This window comes from Mya arenaria, chromosome 9 (assembly GCF_026914265.1).
Source record: "Mya arenaria isolate MELC-2E11 chromosome 9, ASM2691426v1".
NCBI lineage: Eukaryota > Metazoa > Mollusca > Bivalvia > Myida > Myidae > Mya > Mya arenaria.
In genome coordinates, this window is record NC_069130.1 from 46988656 (window position 1) to 47006726 (window position 18071).

Here is an 18071-nt window from a genome sequence, read left to right on the forward strand (position 1 = left end):
ACCTCTGATTACCCAGTTTTCAAACTACATAAAGATCATCATGAATAACATTCTGATCAAGTTCCATGAACATATGGTCATAAATGTGACCTCTAGAGTGTTAACAAGCTTTTCCTTCAATTTGACCTGGTAACCTAGTTTTTTACCGCACATGACCCAGATTTAAACTTGACTTAGAGATTATTAATAAAACATCCTGAACAACTTTCATGAAGATACTGTCATAAATTTGACCTTTAGATTGTTTACAAGCTTTTCCTTAAATTTGACCTGGTGACCTAGTTTTAAGCGCACTTGACTAAGATTAGAACTTGACCTAGAGATCAATAATATTAACATTCTGACCAAGTTTCCTGAAGATACACTCATAAATGTGACCTCTAGAGTGTTAACAAGATTTTCCTTTAATTTGACCTGGTGACCTAGTTTTTAACCCCAGATGACCCAATATCAAACCTGTCAAAGATTTTATTGAGGGTAACATTCTGACCAAGTTTCATTAAGATAGTGCCAAAATTGTGACCTCTAAAGTGTTAACAGTGTAATTGTTGACGAAGGACGACGACGGACATAGGGCGATCACAATAGCTCACCTTGAGCACTTTGTGCTCATGTGAGCTAAAAACACGTATCAATACCTGATATCTATTATAATGTATAAAGTTTACACAATTGATTAGTCCCAAGAAAAACGTACGAAAACGTCACCATTCCCAAAACTGTTCTTTTAAAATATATTCAAATATGCCCCTACCAGGAGCTCGTAATAATGGCACAGTACTGTTATGTAACAAGAATAAGGATTAAATAGTGAATAATCACTAGTGTTACATACCTTCAGTTGCACATTCGAGCTAAAATGAATTGGTACAATATCGAATTGGAATTATAATAACAGTATTGTATAAGCTGCAAAAATCAATACCTTCCTTCCTTTCCACAACTTACACATTTCGTTAAGGAGAGCCCAGCAACTTTGTCCCGTAATGCCAACACATACTTCAAAGAGAGCATGGACTGCATCGGTCCAGATGACTTCTTCAAGAGGTTCAAATAAACTCCCAAGCTTCCCCGAAAGGCTATCTTGGACTAGTGAAATGACCGCGTCTAAATCATGACACTGGATTGATAGTATAATACATCCTCTGCTGACCTTCGTTATCTCTTTTTTCTCTGAAACAGGAAGACAGATGATGGGTTTATTAAAGATAATGCGTACCAATGTATTGAACAGATTAATACAATAGAACGGCTGAAACTGCAGGGACAAGCCAGTAGCAAGAAATGCAACGATGACCCGGGTTTGAGGTCGATGGTTTACGGCCTAACATACACTTTAGAGACACACGACGTCAACGAACTACAATGCATTAAAATTCTTGATGAATATTTGTTGGGTTTATCGCCTTGAAATGGTCAGCGGCACAGGAATAATTCGTTGAATAAGGACTTATTAATACAATGATTTACCGAGTTCATACTGACTTATTATCGGAAATATAATGGACAGTTTAAATTCAATATATAAACAGTACTTAATTAAAGCATCATACACATTAAATACACATACTTGTTATCTGTTAACATTAGGCAACGCAGGCGATCAAATTTACTGACTAACCGTCAAATAACTTCCGAACAAGGGCCTTGACTTCAACATATAGCTTGTCTGCAGTCTGGTCATCTATAAGACAATTACAACTCATTTAAAGCGTACGTATATCTGCCGTTATAATTAGATATGTCAGGGCATATCCACCACCTTTGAGAGTCTAAGTTGAAGCCTTAAGCCTCAAACCGGCAGATATTTACTTGTTTAAGAGCATATTGAAGATTATTTCCCGTGAACATTGTAGAGTTTGTTAATTTGTATACTTTTAATTCCTAATTCATCTGTTACAAAGAATAATATCAATTACTTTTGTAACATTTTATTTTTTTCTTTACAGAGAATAAGTCCTAAATGCAGATGGTAACAATTGCGAAACAAAAACCTTCATTACCTGCCATTTCTTTACCTTGCTTTAATGCCTCTGTAAAGGTTTCAAGTAGACGGTCCGTAATGGATTGTTCGTCTTCTTTATTATAGTTCCGAAACATGACAATGACATCAAGAACTTAAAGAAAAATCTGGTATACATAACATATATTCAATTAAGACACACATATTCATAAAAGCAATTGCACCACCACTTCAGTAAACAGATTCAATAAAACAAAGACTGTTGATTTTCCACTTAACGCAAAGTTAGTATTTCGAAAGATCTCTCCACCAAAATGTATTCAATTATTAAGATGCTAACTTGTGTTTTATCGTTATGCTTTAAAAACATATTTGCTCGTTTAAACATAACATATATACTCAGAAGTAACATCTAACCAGGTTTCGTCAAACACGGCACAAGACAGTGATGTGTTGTATGTCCTTGGATAATAAGGTGACATATTACATTGCTAGAGCGGTATGTTACCTGGAATATTCACTGACAACCCCTTTTTCTGGAGGATCGTTTTCATTTGTTGCAGCCCACTTTCAACCGCTGCGTCAGCTGAATGAACAATGTGCATATCTATAGAGAGAATATTTTTTTGTTTCAATGTAAGATCGCAATGTATTACACCGAGTTAACACCAAAATTTATCAAACGGTGAAATTCCAATTTCGGAAAGCATATAATTTATATCAATATATGAGTGTATATCTATATTGCATTGAATACAATATCACGCTGGGATGTGCCATAAAGATGCACAATCTTTATCTAATAGCATTCGAGCGAACGTGTTTTTAAGATTTTTTTTCCCAACAAGAGTCGCGGAGTGATGCCAACGCTTGCCAGTTGTTGTATTTTTAGCCAAAAAAATCAGCAATTATGATAACCCGAGTTCTCTCATGCAAAAATGTATATAATTTTACAAATAACGATATAATGAATGTTTTCTTACTTGTTTGCGAAATAAAGCTATTGTTACTATTAGTAATAAAAATGTGTCAGGTTAAACGTTTTTTTTTTCAAAAACATACCGCTCGATTATGAATAATTAGAAAACATACCCACCTTCATTAATTATCTCAACGGTTTTGCAACCCAACTCAGAAATAAGACCGTTTGTGTAAATATGTCGAAGGCTTTCGTACTTATTAATTTCCTTAAGAAGAGATATCTTCAAATCTGGCTCCTGCATGTAATCACAGATTCGTTGCACAGCACCGACAATGCGGCCAAGATAATTGTGATACATTGACTCGTCCAATACTGGAGTTCCCTTGTGTAGCATTTTATTCCTTAACTCCCTTAGGTTACAGATATCATGTCTTAGTTGCCTGTGTAGATTGTCATCATCGTCTAGTTTGGATGCATTGAGAAGTACAAAAACAAAAAGGGGAATATCCCACTTGGCCAAATCAGTTTTAATTCCAAAACCTGGATAAAGAATGAGTTTCTTGCTTTTTTCTTTGCCAATAGATAACAAAATATCTTCCATGTAATGATTTAAAAAATCATCTAGTGACCAAGGTTGAGCCGGATGGTTTTCTGGTGTGAGCTGCCCAACCCTCCTTTGTAAGAGTTGTGATAACACTCTCCTACCACAGTCAGTCAGTGCAAGATTTACTCGAGAAAAATATTCTTTTTCATCCACCGAACGATTTGCTTCAGCCATGCTGACCTTTCTGAGATAATAATAATAATAATAATAATAATAATAATAATAATAATAATAATAATAATAAATAATAATAATAATTATTATTATTATTATTATTATTATTATTTAATAATAATTATAATAATAGTAATAAAAAATATAAAAATAATATTAATATTGTGATGTTAATTTCAGAGTAGATGAATCTATCATCATAGCTGGTGTTGGGTATTGCTTTGAGTTTTACTTTTTTATCAATGGGATATCTTTATAAACATCGAAAATAATATCATTAAACCTTCTACCTAAAAAGGGGGAAATTGAAAATATTGACCATGGTATAATTAAAACAAGTGACCTCTTGAAAATATGAAACTGCTTCAATAGACTGTGCCTAAGTATTTTACTTATACTTATGATTATTGTATAAATGTCAAAATCAGACATATACATACTGCTATTCTCGAAATTAAACCCTTTTATCACATTACTTTTTTTAAAGTCTTTTATTGATCATGACTAGAACCGTATGCTATATGGAAGCCTTGAAAAGTCAGCTTCTACTTCGTCCACAGTATATGTTTTCTCTGTGTTGGTTCTTCATGATATCTTTATCAAAATATCAAAAATAATATCAATATACAGCTAATTTCAACACACTAATAGAACACTGTTGGAAAACGAATCACGCAACTATCCACGCGTTTTTGGCAGCGACTACTAATAAAGAAGGTTAGTAAACAAGAGGCCCATGAGGGCCTATGCTCTACTGGTATGGCTCTTGTGGTCATTTTCAATCCAGAGCATGTATGAATGGTTAATAAGCAACAAACATATAGTTCACTTGGAACGTTTTGGGTTTGGGTTAGCTGAAAACGTTGCATGTTCAACATCGGAGAACATAAAATGTTAATATGTGCCAATGACAGTAGTTGGTATTCAAATTATGTACATACTAATTATAGCACGCATTCAAAGAGAACCATATGTTTAAGGGACTCGCTCATGTTTTTGGGGCAAAAATTAGTTTTCCTGGTAATACATCTGAAAACACGTATTTTATCATTATTTTACTCAAGGACACCGGACTTGCAGAAACAAAATACAATTGAAGTATAAAAATATTTAGTTTTAGTGGGTAGCGAACCCACGCCGGTTAAGTCAAGGAAACATTTGAAAACCGATGCCTAAAGCACCAGTCCACAAGGACAAGGACAACAGTCGATGGATAATTTGACCTTTGAAGAATACCATGATAACATCACATGATAATGTCAATCAAACAATCATGCTTTAACGAATCGCTGAAGCTCAAAAATAAGAAAATAGGTCAAAAGGCCACAGTCCAGATCAGCAATGCACAACAATGATATTTGTTATCAAAACTGTACACATGGTCAAAATTTAATTGCTGTAACTTCAACAAAAAGAAAGTAGGTCAAGAGGTCACATACAAGGTCATCAAAGTAGAAAATAAATATGTGTTGACAAAACAGTACAAACGGTCCAAATTTCATTGCTGTGGCGTCAAAAATAAGAAAGAAGGTCAAAAGGTCACGGTCCAGATCATCCGAAGACAACGATGATGCTCGTTTGCAAAACTGTACACATGATCCAAATTTCATTGATGTAGCTTTAAAAATAAGAAAGAAGGTCAGAAGGGGTGGGGCCAGCTTTGGCCCTAGATGCATAATTTCAACTGTCTTGGTAGAGGGTCATCATATGATGCTCCACAACAAATATCAAAGGAATGAGCCTTGTGGCTTGAAACAAGAATATTTTGACAGGGTTTTTTTCTTATATAAGTCTGTCGGAAACTTGTGACCCCCGGGGCAGGGCCAGTTTTAACCCCAGGGACATTTGAATAATCTTGGAAGAGGACCACTAAATGATGCCTTATTAAAAACAGCAAGGGTCCGTGCCTAGAGGTTTCGACAAAAAGATTTTCAAACATTTCTCTATATAAGTATACCAAACCTGTGAACCCCGGGGCGTTGCCAGTAATGACCCCAGGGGCATAAAAAAGCATTCACAAGCAATTACATTCAGATGGACGACAGACACTTCTGGTCTTTGGTCAATAGAGCTATAAATGACCTTTAGCCAATAGAGCTTAAAATTAACCAACCTCAACTGAAATATTGATCTCTTATTAACAAGGGCAAGGGAGAGTACAACATGAAACTAATTGCACAACCAAAAAAAAAACAAGATGTCTCTCTCTAATACAAGAATTGGCTATAGACTTGGCTAAAAATAGCATTTCTTATATTTTCAAGTGCCATAATCTAGTCATGCATGGACGGATCTGGCTGGTTTTCGAAAGGAACCTAGCTCTGATAGATATCTAACTACTGTACAAGTTACAATAACACCGAAGACTGTATCGTGTTCACAATCATTTACAGATACACTGACGCATGGACACACTGACGCACATACGACATACACATTGTCATCGCATAAGCTCTTCCGGCCTTTGACCAGTAGAGGTAAAAAGCTATGGCTCAGACACGAATAACTGCTATGAAATCCATAGTGTATTACATTTATCATCATGACTATGAGATATAAGCAAGAACGTTATGTGCGAAAGCCAATCCCATAGTGGTCAAATTGATTGAATTCCGATTAAAAAAGTTTTAAAAAATCATGGTTTATGTGTCACCTTAAGCCTTAAGATTCAATTCAATTCAATTCAATATCTTTATTTCCTCCTTGTAGGAGATATGCATTTTATATACAAAAAGAAAAGTCAATATTCAAAAATCTAATGAAACATTACAAATATGTACAACATGTGCCCAATTAGTCTACCATATGCACTCTTCATTGAGCCACATAAGTGTGATATTCAACTTAAACACAATGAACACATTTGGAGATGAATTGAAATGATATCAGTAAGAATGTCGTGTTCTAAAATCATAGTATGTCCTTAACCATTGCGATAAGACTGCGAATTGTACATGTGGCACACACCCGGTTTTCTACAATTCAGTGCTATTTTAATTAAATCCCATCATATTACAACACAAACATTTATGATATACAAATTGACAGAGCAACTACTCCTTATAACCATCTTGAGAGAAAACAAGAGCTGTCATAGTATGTGACGAATGCCCCCGAATGTGACATTGACCTACGGACAAGGTCAGTACATGAAAAGTTGATCTTGCCTTTACGTGTCAAATACATATGGCAAGTTATTTTAAATTGCCTCTGAACATAAACAAATACCACCCATACTTGACAACCTACACTGTTATGTCCTTATATTCAGAATTCCCTTGTGAATAAACCTTAGTGTATCTTTCACCTTGGAGGTAAGGACATGGGTCTTGCACACGACACGTCGTCTTCGTATGCGGAACACATGTAGCAAGTGATTTTAAAATCTGTCCATACAAGGGAAAGTAACAGCCCTGACACGACAACCTAAACTCTATGTCCTTATATGCAGCACTCCATTGTGAATAAACACTAAGTGTGACCTTGACCTTTGAGGTAGGGACACGGGTCTTGCACGCGACACGTCGTCTTGGTATGTGGAACACATGTGGCAAGTTATTTTAAAATCTGTCCATACAAGGGAAAGTTACAGCCCAGACACGACAACCTATACTCTATGTCCTTATATGCAGCACTCCATTGTGAATAAACACTATGTGTGACCTTGACCTTTGAGGCAGGGACACGGGTCTTGCACGCGACACGTTGTCTTGGTATGTGGAAAAAATGTGGCAAGTTATTTTAAAATCTGTCCATACAAGAGAAAGTTACAGCCCGGACACGACAACCTATACTCTATGTCCTTATATGCAGCACTCCATTGTGAATAAACACTAAGTGTGACCTTGACCTTTGAGGTAGGGACATGGGTCTTGCACGCGACACGTCGTCTTGGTAAGTGGAACACATGTGGCAAGTTATTTTAAAATCTCTCCATACAAGGGAAAGCTACAGCCCGGACACGACAACCTATACTCTATGTCCTTATATGCAGCACTCCATTGTAAATAAACACTAAATGTGACCTTGACCTTTGAAGTAGGGACACGGGTCTTGCACGCGACACGTCGTCTTGGTATTTGAAACACATGTGGCAAGTTATTTTAAAATCTGTCCATACAAGAGAAAGTTACAGCCCGGACACGACAACCTATACTCTATATCCTTATATGCAGCACTCCATTGTGAATAAACACTAAGTGTGACCTTGACCTTTGAGGTAGGGACACAGGTCTTGCACGCGACACGTCGTCTTGGTATGTGGAACACATTTGGCAAGTTATTTTAAAATCTGTCCATACAAGGGAAAGTTACAGCCCGGACACGACAACCTACACTCTATGTCCTTATATGCAGCACTCCATTGTGAATAAACACTAGGTGTGACCTTGACCTTTGAAGAAGGGACACAGGTCTTGCACGCGACACGTCGTCTTGGTATGTGTAACACATGTTGCAAGTTATTTTAAAATCTGTCCATACAAGAGAAAGTTACAGCCCGGATACGACAACCTATACTCTATGTCCTTATATGCAGCACTCCATTGTGAATAAACACTAAGTGTGACCTTGACCTTTGAGGTAGGGACATGGGTCTTGCACGCGACACGTCGTCTTGGTATGTGGAACACATGTGGCAAGTTATATTAAAATCTGTCCATACAAGGGAAAGTTACAGCCCGGACACAACAACCTATACTCTATGTCCTTATATGCAGCACTCCATTGTATATAAACACTAAGTGTGACCTTGACCTTTGAGGTAGGGACACAGGTCTTGCACGCGACACGTCGTCTTGGTATGTGGAACACATGTGGCAAGTTATTTTAAAATCTGTCCATACAAGAGAAAGTTACAGCCCGGACACGACAACCTATACTCTATGTCCTTATATGCAGCACTCAATTGTGAATAAACACTAAGTGTGACCTTGACCTTTGAGGTAGGGACACGAGTCTTGCACGCCACACGTCGTCTTAGTATGTGGAACACATGTGGCAAGTTATTTTAAAATCTGTCCATACAAGGGAAAGTTATAGAGCCGGACGGACGGACGGACGGACGGACGGGCGGACGGACGGTGCGATTTTAATATGCCCACCTTCGGGGCATAAAAAAGCTAGATAACAATTTATTCCTATTATGTCATAGGTCGAAAAAAAAATAGAACACGGATCATCAGGTTGTTCGCGGCTATTTTAGGTTTTCGCATGGGTTTTTTTTTCTTTTGATTATAAATAGCCTTATAATTATATCAGTTCATTATAAATAGCCACAGGCTTATGTCATAGGCAAAGATTGGTCCTCATGCTCCACTTCTGTACATACTACATCGATCTCTGCAAAAAGATATGTATAATATAGACATTTGGGACTTATATTAAAGCTGACAAAAGATCAGATCGCAGATGTTCATATTACCGTTCGAAAATTAATGTTTTATGGCTTAAACCGTTTAAGTTAATGCATAAAACATCAATTTTTGATCTTAAGTATAAAAATCTGCCAACATCTTATATAACTGGTTTCCATGGATTTTCGCAAAAAATGGCTCGTTCCAAGACAAAAATTAAAAAGTTGTCAAAACGTTCAGACAGTGAGAGTGCAGCTTTAAGACAGGTATTTTAGTAATATATTTATATTACTTATAATATTCCTGAAACATTTGGAATCCCCTCAGTTCTGGTTAAGAATACAAAAGCTAACGAAGGAATTCCATTATCTATTGTGTCAGGTGTTTAGTCAGTCCGAGTAAAGTGCTTGTAACTCAAGAGTTTTAAATCAACTCAAAAAATTCTAAATGTTATAAAAGCGATAATATTCAAAGTTAAGTCCTGATAAAGACGTATCTGTGTAACTGCAGTGGTCAGTAATGTATATTCAGACACAGCCGTGGCTAAATAATGATAATTTGGTGCAGCTGGCTAAGCTAAACAGGAGAATTAGCACTGAGAAAAGAAAGGTCATTCTATGTACATGAATCTGCTACACGGTTTAAAAGTGATAAAATACCTCTTGTGAAATGTACTTCCTGATCCACATCACATTGTCACTGGATTTTTTTTACTTTCTGTACTTTTATGTTTTGAAACTGATGTTATTCGTTGTGGAGTATAATCCATACTGCAATTAACAAGCAAGGTGCATTTAATGAATACAAAGTAATCACAACACTTCAACTTGGCCTAGTTTTTTTAACAAAATTTCGGACGGGGAGATCAATGCGCCGAAGATAAAATAATCTAAAAATAGATGCAGTAACCTACACATGAAGCAGACAACAGGTTTAGCCTGTTTTTGAACACTGTATGAGATCTAAACTAGACTATTTTAAAGCGATAAAAATGCTTAATGCAAACTCCAGGTATAGTTTTATTTAAGTTTGCTACATGCAAAGTGTCGTTACTCATCGCCTGTTCTTTAGTAAAACGAAATATGTTTCTGTTGTTTGTAACAGCCACCTTGTCATTGGTCCTATTGGCCATTGTATTCTTAACATTACAGGGTGATGAATCACGTGATTTCAACGGGGTCATAACCGATGAAGATAAACAAGTAATGGGCGTTAATTCCTTAATAACTCTTATAAGAGAAAATATGCAAATAATGCTTAGCCTAAAAAGACTGCTATTTTCTATTTCTACGAGTGTGAAATGTTTTAGATTTGCTTGTATTTTAACGATGCAATCCTTGGCCAAAATTTCAACTCGACGGAATTTTGTAGAACGATGCAACGCTGTGTGGACGTATTCTTTGTTATGTATGCATATCTTAGTAATAAGTAATATTTAAGAAGTCAGACAAGCGTTAAAAAGTTTAAGTTTATGACTTTACTCTTGAGAACCTTAATTACATATGCAATAATACACTTTACTGCCAATCCATTTAAACTTAATAGTGAAAATACACGTTAAAACACTACAAGTATTTAAAATGTATTTAAATTTTACGAACTACTTCTACTGATGTACCGGCATACATCTGAGGGTGTTTTCGATTGAAAATGACCAAGGTTCTCCGAATGAATCAGTCAAATGAGATGTTTTAAGCTCACAATACAGGGGACATATTAGTAGAAAATAGTATTCTTAGTATTGCATTTAGTACAATAAAAATATGTTAGCATAATTTCTATCGATATAGCTAATCAATATGTCAAAGTCATGTGTAGTCGTTTAAACAACCTATGACTGTACGCCTGCCTGTTTTGCTGTTCAAATCTCGACCTACTGTCCCTATATTTTCTTAAGAGGTTTTTAACAACTTGAAAAAGCCTATATCATGCAACTGAAAATAAATGGAATTGCTCGGTGAGATAAAGGACACATGCAAATGTCGTTTGCGAAATGGAACTAATCTTCACCGAGTTTAATCCAGAGTTTCCACTTTTAACACATTCACACACTGATACTCACTTTATCCATTTTGTACAATAATAAAACCCCTCTGTGCACCCTTTTAGACTTACTTATCACATTATTTCGACTGAAACTTTATGACCTTACTTTAACCATGTTTTACACAAAAATAAGACATCCTTATAAATTTACAATAGGAACACATTTCTGAGCTCTTATGTAGGATTTTATTCCATCAATATTCAACAGCTAACATTGATGGCTAAAGTTTTCTTCTAGTCCTAGTCTTAAGTCGGCGTTGCTATCGACAGAGCCATCCGCGTGCGTCCCCTTAACCCTCGGTGTTGTCGTCCGCTGAGCACTGGGTGCAGTCGTCGTAACAATTGCAGGCAAGTTCATCGGTGCGGCCACGGTCAGTCGTCGGCTGGTTTCGCGGTGTCGTCGTTGGCCGAATCCGAGGGGCTGTCATCATCGCAGTCGTCATTGAATATGGCTCTTTCTTGCATACCGGACGTGTGTTTCCGGTCATGTGACTGGTGCTGGAAAAACTCATCTTACATCCCCCATGTGAGATGAGTCACGCACAACAACGCGCCACTTCTTATTTCTTTTATTGTGTTGTTTATGAAAAGTAAACTATGCAATTTCAATAATGCGGAGTATATAAGTATACAATACTTTTAATTGAATTTGGAAATGAATAATCGTAAAAGCGAGATTTTAAAGGAACTATGTTTCGTCGATAGTGATTTAAAATTACTTCGCTTTATGACGTCAGTACACAACGTTGCACGCGCTTTTGGGTGAAATGTACTTAAGTGCATTTTTTACGTCATTTTTTCCACAAATTCATAATTTAGGTATGCAAGAAAAAAAATCAATCATGTTTTTCCGGTCCTTATCGAAAAATCCTATCCTCGGGCACGCTGCGTGACCGGTAACTCGGCAAGCCTCGTTACCGGCTTACGCGCTTGCCCTCGGTCGGATTTTTCTATTCTTGCCGGAAACACCACATGATAGATACTTATAGTACAATCGTCGACTGAATCCTAGGCACAGCCATCGGCTGCTTCTTCGACGTAAACGGCGATCGGGACGACGACGTAGACAACGGTTTAGACGTTTACATATACAGTTTTTAATTAGTCAGTGTCAACGACCGTTCGGACGTCGACCTAGATGGTGGCTGGATCGACGGCTTTATTGTTAACGTAAAATACATCTTGAGTGTTGGATTAGCTGGAGGCAGAGAACATCGACTAGCTACTAGTACGAGTAGAAATAAAACTGACGCCTCTGGCTAGTGTCGGCACACTGCATTACTGGGTCAGATGCCGACGGAGGTTTATATATATTATAGTCTTTTAAATGATAACTAATATGTCTCTCACTAGCGTAGTCTTTTCTCTCCCCTCTAGATTTCCGAAGCGCCGGGAATGGCTGCCCTCGACGGTTCTCTTCTGGCGGATACTGATCACTGACATTAGCGCCACTGTTGGTAAGATAAACTCTTCGAAGTGCATCTTAAATTAACATCTTCGAGTCAAATGTCCAAAAACTAAGCTACAATTGGACGTGTTTTACCCGACGCGGTGGTCTCCGTATGTGTAAGATAATTGAACAAAAGTAATACACCGTTGCCTCGCCGTCTTCCCCCGAATTTGTAGCTTCTCCTGATTAATTGCGAATGTTGACCGGATGCATATCATCCTGTGTTGTCCCAGGAAATGACGTCATCTTGTGTTTGTATAATATTAAAGAAAAAAACGTGGTCATTGTCTGTATGATTCTGCCTTTTTCAATGCAACATAGTCCCATAGTTGTGCTTATATTTTATATTTATATTTTATTTTATCTTTATCAATGTTTCCGCTATCGTTAATTGTATTCTCTACAGCGTTCTTGTTATTAAAGCAGAACCTTTGCATTATTTGATACATCACAATATTGCAAATTCCATATACCTTAAAAGGGCCAGTTTTAAATGAAATAGCTTACGATTCATTGCAACTTCTTTAGCCATACTATCTGCATTCGGTGAAAAATGCCTTTGAATGGCCCAGAATACAACGAAATATCATAAAACTAACTACTAGTATTCTACATGAATATCAGAGGTCATGTTTACTATGGAAGCTAAAAACATATATTCTTAATTGATTCTCACCACTTCGAAACCTAGAAAATCTGGTACATTATTGACTCAGTTATTGGGTTTTTGCACAGAGTAGAGATTAACATGACCAGTGATAAATCTATTGCATCAACAAAATATTTCCACGAAAGATGTGTTTGAACTTAAATCCGCTTAACGTAAAACCTTGTCTTAATATAGTAGCTTGCCTTGATGCACAGCAGGGGAATGTTTATTTCATAAATATACATATGTTTAATAAAAAAAACTACAATAACTGCTTCATTTATGTCATGAAGGTGCCCCTAAAGTCACAACAATGCATGTATTGACGTTTCACTAGTGTGTTAAAACAGTGATCAACTTTTACCTGGTTAGCAGAGACAAATAATAAAATATTATTTAAATTAAATACAACAATTTTTCTTTCCCATTGTTTTAGAATTTAAACTTTTGGATTACGTAAAGAAGATTTATTTTATTTATTTAACGCATGCCATAATAGTATATGATAATGAAAACTCATTTGCCCCAATTTTGTTAAGACAAATTCATAGAGTTAGTGTTGGCCAAGATTTTAATTGTGATTTTTTTCATCTTTATGATAGGCAAACATTCGGAACTCCTCGGCCATTTTCGATCGAAAACAACCTCGGAAGTATGCCGGTACATGAGTAGAGGTATAACACTATATAAGTTTAAATTGATTGCCAGTGAAGTGTATTATTGCAAACATTATTAAGATTCATTAAGTTTAACTGCTAAATGAAAACAAAATCTACAATAATTACTTGCAGCGTTGTTAAACTGTACAGATTTCTGACATTGTAAACCGTCCATCTGAGGTTGTTTTCGATAGAAACTGGCCCAGGAGTATGTGCGTGAAGTTAGCACCGTAGCACCGTATCACCATATCAACGCGGGGATGCGGTGCTAGCACCGTATCACCATCAAAATCAATACAATAAGAGCATTAATCTCGAAGAAACATGTAAGGTCGTTCTCGCAGAAACGAGCAAGGGGACCATAGGGACCTATGTCACTGTGTAGCCGAGACCTGGCCCTAGGTGATGGCACATGTGAATACCCTAGGATTTTAGGCAGGCTATGCGGGATAGGGACATGAACTCGATCCCCCATGCCAATTTGGCCCATATTCAGACACTGTTATGGTGCGGATGCCTTAAAAACGAGCAAGGGGACCAATGGCACTGTATCCAAGGGTTACCTGGCGGTGTGATACATTCGGGGAAACTGTTAATACTACGAGGATTTTAGTCTGGCCCCGTCCTTAGCCCAAAATTGTGCGTATATGGGCAATATAAGCCCTACTGACCCCTACCATACATGTAAGGCTCGTTCTCGCAGAAACGAGCAAGGGGACCATAGGGACCTTTGTCACTGTGTAGCCGAGACCTGGCCCTAGGTTATGGCACATGTGAATACCCTAGGATTTTAGGCAGGCTATGCGGGATAGGGACATGAACTCGATCCCCCATGCCAATTTGGCCCATATTCAGACACTGTTATGGTGCGGATGCCTTAAAAACGAGCAAGGGGACCAATGGCACTGTATCCAAGGGTTACCTGGCGGTGTGATACATTCGGGGAAACTGTTAATACTACGAGGATTTTAGTCTGGCCCCGTCCTTAGCCCAACATTGTGCGTATATGGGCAATATAAGCCCTACTGACCCCTACCATACATGTAAGGCTCGTTCTCGCAGAAACGAGTAAGGGGACCATAGGGACCTATGTCACTGTGTAGCCGAAACCTGGCCCTAGGTGATGGCACATGTGAATACCCTAGGATTTTAGGCAGGCTATGCGGGATAGGACAAACTGACCCAAAAAATTTATCTAAAAGACATAACGATAAGTGTAGGGATGAACTAGGCCACGAGGCCTACTTTATGATCAATTTATTTCGCTGGAGCTGTTGTACTGAATAGCCGAAAATAGAGCTCGAAAATTGAACTTTGCTGCTGCAAAAGCCATTTCTGGGACGGACTGACCCGATTATTCGACTAAGAGGTCCTTTACAGAAAGTGTAATGATAACTAGGTTCAGGGCCTATAATGTGAACTATAGATAATAATAATACTCTTTCATGGCTCATGTTCTAGGCATTGATACGTTTGCTTAAAATTATCATGGCGTTTGCCACTATGCTAGAGTGGTCGGCATTTGGAATCTCTTCAACCTCAAATATACCATTGTATTCGGAAAAGTCTGGTTTGAGCACATTAACATGTGAGCATTGCCTTATGCCTCAATATGCTGTGATGGCTCATGTTCGAGGCATTCACGAGTTTATGTTCAATTAACATGAATATTGCCAGAGTGGTAGGAATTTGGAATCACTTCAACCTCACATAGGCCATTGATCTGGGGAAACTCTGGTCTGAGCATAATGAACGAACACATGAATATACATCGCTAAGGTGTTTGAGCACACAACATGAAAATCCCGTGTCAATAGAAAAAAACAACGTTATTTTGGTAAATGAAATGTAAATTATTGAGAACACTGCGTTGGTGATTGATTAACACCGGGTTGCAGACATCAGGTTTAAAGCTGCCCTCTCACAGATTTACCGTTATTCCATTTCTTAAAAAAACAATTGTCTTGGAATTGGAAAATATTGCGTAAATATCTGCTTACCAGTGATTAAAGACTGCTGACAAAAAATCAGATCGCAGATCTTCATATTTCCATTCCAAATTTAATGTTTTATGGCTTAAACCGTTACTAACGGTTTAAGAAAAATGCATAAAACATAAATTTTGGGACGGAAATATGTAAAGCTACGATCTGATCTTTAGTCAGCAGTCCTTTACCATTGGTTTGCAGATATTTACGCAAAAATATTCTCGTTCCAAGACAAAAAAAAGTGTCAAAACGTTCAATCTGTGAGAGTACAGCTTTAAAGCTTAGCTTCAGATTTAAAATGTAGGGTGTTTCTAGATGTGCGTGAAGTTAGCACCGTAGCACCGTATCACCATATCACCGCGGGGATGCGGTGCTAGCTCCGTATCACCATCAAAATCAATACAATAAGAGCATTAATCTCGAAGAAACATGTAAGGCTCGTTCTCGCAGAAACGAACAAGGGGACCATAGGGACCTATGTCACTTTGTAGCCGAGACCTGGCCCTAGGTGATGGCACATGTGAATACCCTAGGATTTTAGGCAGGCTATGCGGGATAGGGACATGAACTCGATCCCCCATGCCAATTTGGCCCATATTCAGACACTGTTATGGTGCGGATGCCTTAAAAACGAGCAAGGGGACCAATGGCACTGTATCCAAGGGTTACCTGGCGGTGTGATACATTCGGGGAAACTGTTAATACTACGAGGATTTTAGTCTGGCCCCGTCCTTAGCCCAACATTGTGCGTATATGGGCAATATAAGCCCTACTGACCCCTACCATACATGTAAGGCTCGTTCTCGCAGAAACGAGCAAGGGGACCATAGGGACCTATGTCACTGTGTAGCCGAGACCTGGCCCTAGGTGATGGCACATGTGAATACCCTAGGATTTTAGGCAGGCTATGCGGGATAGGGACATGAACTCGATCCCCCATGCCAATTTGGCCCATATTCAGACACTGTTATGGTGCGGATGCCTTAAAAACGAGCAAGGGGACCAATGGCACTGTATCCAAGGGTTACCTGGCGGTGTGATACATTCGGGGAAACTGTTAATACTACGAGGATTTTAGTCTGGCCCCGTCCTTAGCCCAACATTGTGCGTATATGGGCAATATAAGCCCTACTGACCCCTACCATACATGTAAGGCTCGTTCTCGCAGAAACGAGCAAGGGGACCATAGGGACCTATGTCACTGTGTAGCCGAGACCTGGCCCTAGGTGATGGCACATGTGAATACCCTAGGATTTTAGGCAGGCTATGCGGGATAGGGACAAACTGACCCAAAAAATTTACCTAGGGGACATAACGATAAGTGTAGGGATGAACTAGGCCACGAGGCCTACTTTATGATCAATTTATTTCGCTGGAGCTGTTGTACTGAATAGCCGAAAATAGAGCTCGAAAATTGAACTTTGCTGCTGCAAAAGCCATTTTTGGGACGGACTGACCCGATTATTCGACTAAGAGGTCCTTAACAGAAAGTGTAATAATAACTAGGTTCAGGGCCTATAATGTGAACTATAGATAATAATAATACTCTTTTATGGCTCATGTTCTAGGCATTGATACGCTTGCTTAAAATTATCATGGCTTTGCCACTATGCTAGAGTGGTCGGCATTTGGAATTTCTTCAACCTCAAATATACCATTGTATTCGGAAAAGTCTGGTTTGAGCACATTAACATGTGAGCATTGCCTTATGCCTCAATATGCTGTGATGGCTCATGTTCGAGGCATTCACGAGTTTATGTTCAATTAACATGAATATTGCCAGAGTGGTAGGAATTTGGAATCACTTCAACCTCACATAGGCCATTGATCTGGGGAAACTCTGGTCTGAGCATAATGAACGAACACATGAATATACATCGCTAAGGTGTTTGAGCACACAACATGAAAATCCCGTGTCAATAGAAAAAAAAATCGTTTTTTGGTAAATGAAATGTAAATTATTGAGAACACTGCGTTGGAGATTGATTAACACCGGGTTGCAGACATCAGGTTTAAAGCTGCCCTCTCACAGATTTACCGTTATTCCATTTCTTAAAAAAACAATTGTCTTGGAATTGGAAAATATTGCGTAAATATCTGCTTACCAGTGATTAAAGACTGCTGACAAAAAATCAGATCGCAGATCTTCATATTTCCATTCCAAATTTAATGTTTTATGGCTTAAACCGTTACTAACGGTTTAAGAAAAATGCATAAAAATAAATTTTGGGACGGAAATATGTAAAGCTGCGATCTGATCTT

General features: G+C 38.0%; 1 protein-coding gene across 3 annotated transcripts; it reads right to left on the reverse strand.

Annotated features, from left to right (window-relative positions):
- Positions 1–161: 161 nt before the first annotated feature.
- On the reverse strand, positions 162–9886 carry LOC128203285 (uncharacterized). 3 transcript variants are annotated; one of them, XM_052904635.1, is made up of 7 exons: positions 9677–9886; positions 3060–3673; positions 2472–2549; positions 2004–2117; positions 1622–1684; positions 949–1173; positions 162–780 (listed from the first exon to the last, which is right to left on the reverse strand). In XM_052904635.1, the coding sequence occupies exons 2-7, from the start codon at positions 3661–3663 to the stop codon at positions 728–730; spliced, it is 1137 nt and encodes a 378-aa protein (XP_052760595.1). In that variant the 5' UTR covers positions 3664–3673; positions 9677–9886; the 3' UTR covers positions 162–727. The 3 variants fall into 3 exon arrangements, with proteins under 3 accessions (XP_052760595.1, XP_052760596.1, XP_052760594.1); XM_052904636.1 differs by having other exon boundaries at positions 162–1173; positions 2019–2117; XM_052904634.1 differs by having other exon boundaries at positions 162–1173.
- Positions 9887–18071: the final 8185 nt, after the last annotated feature.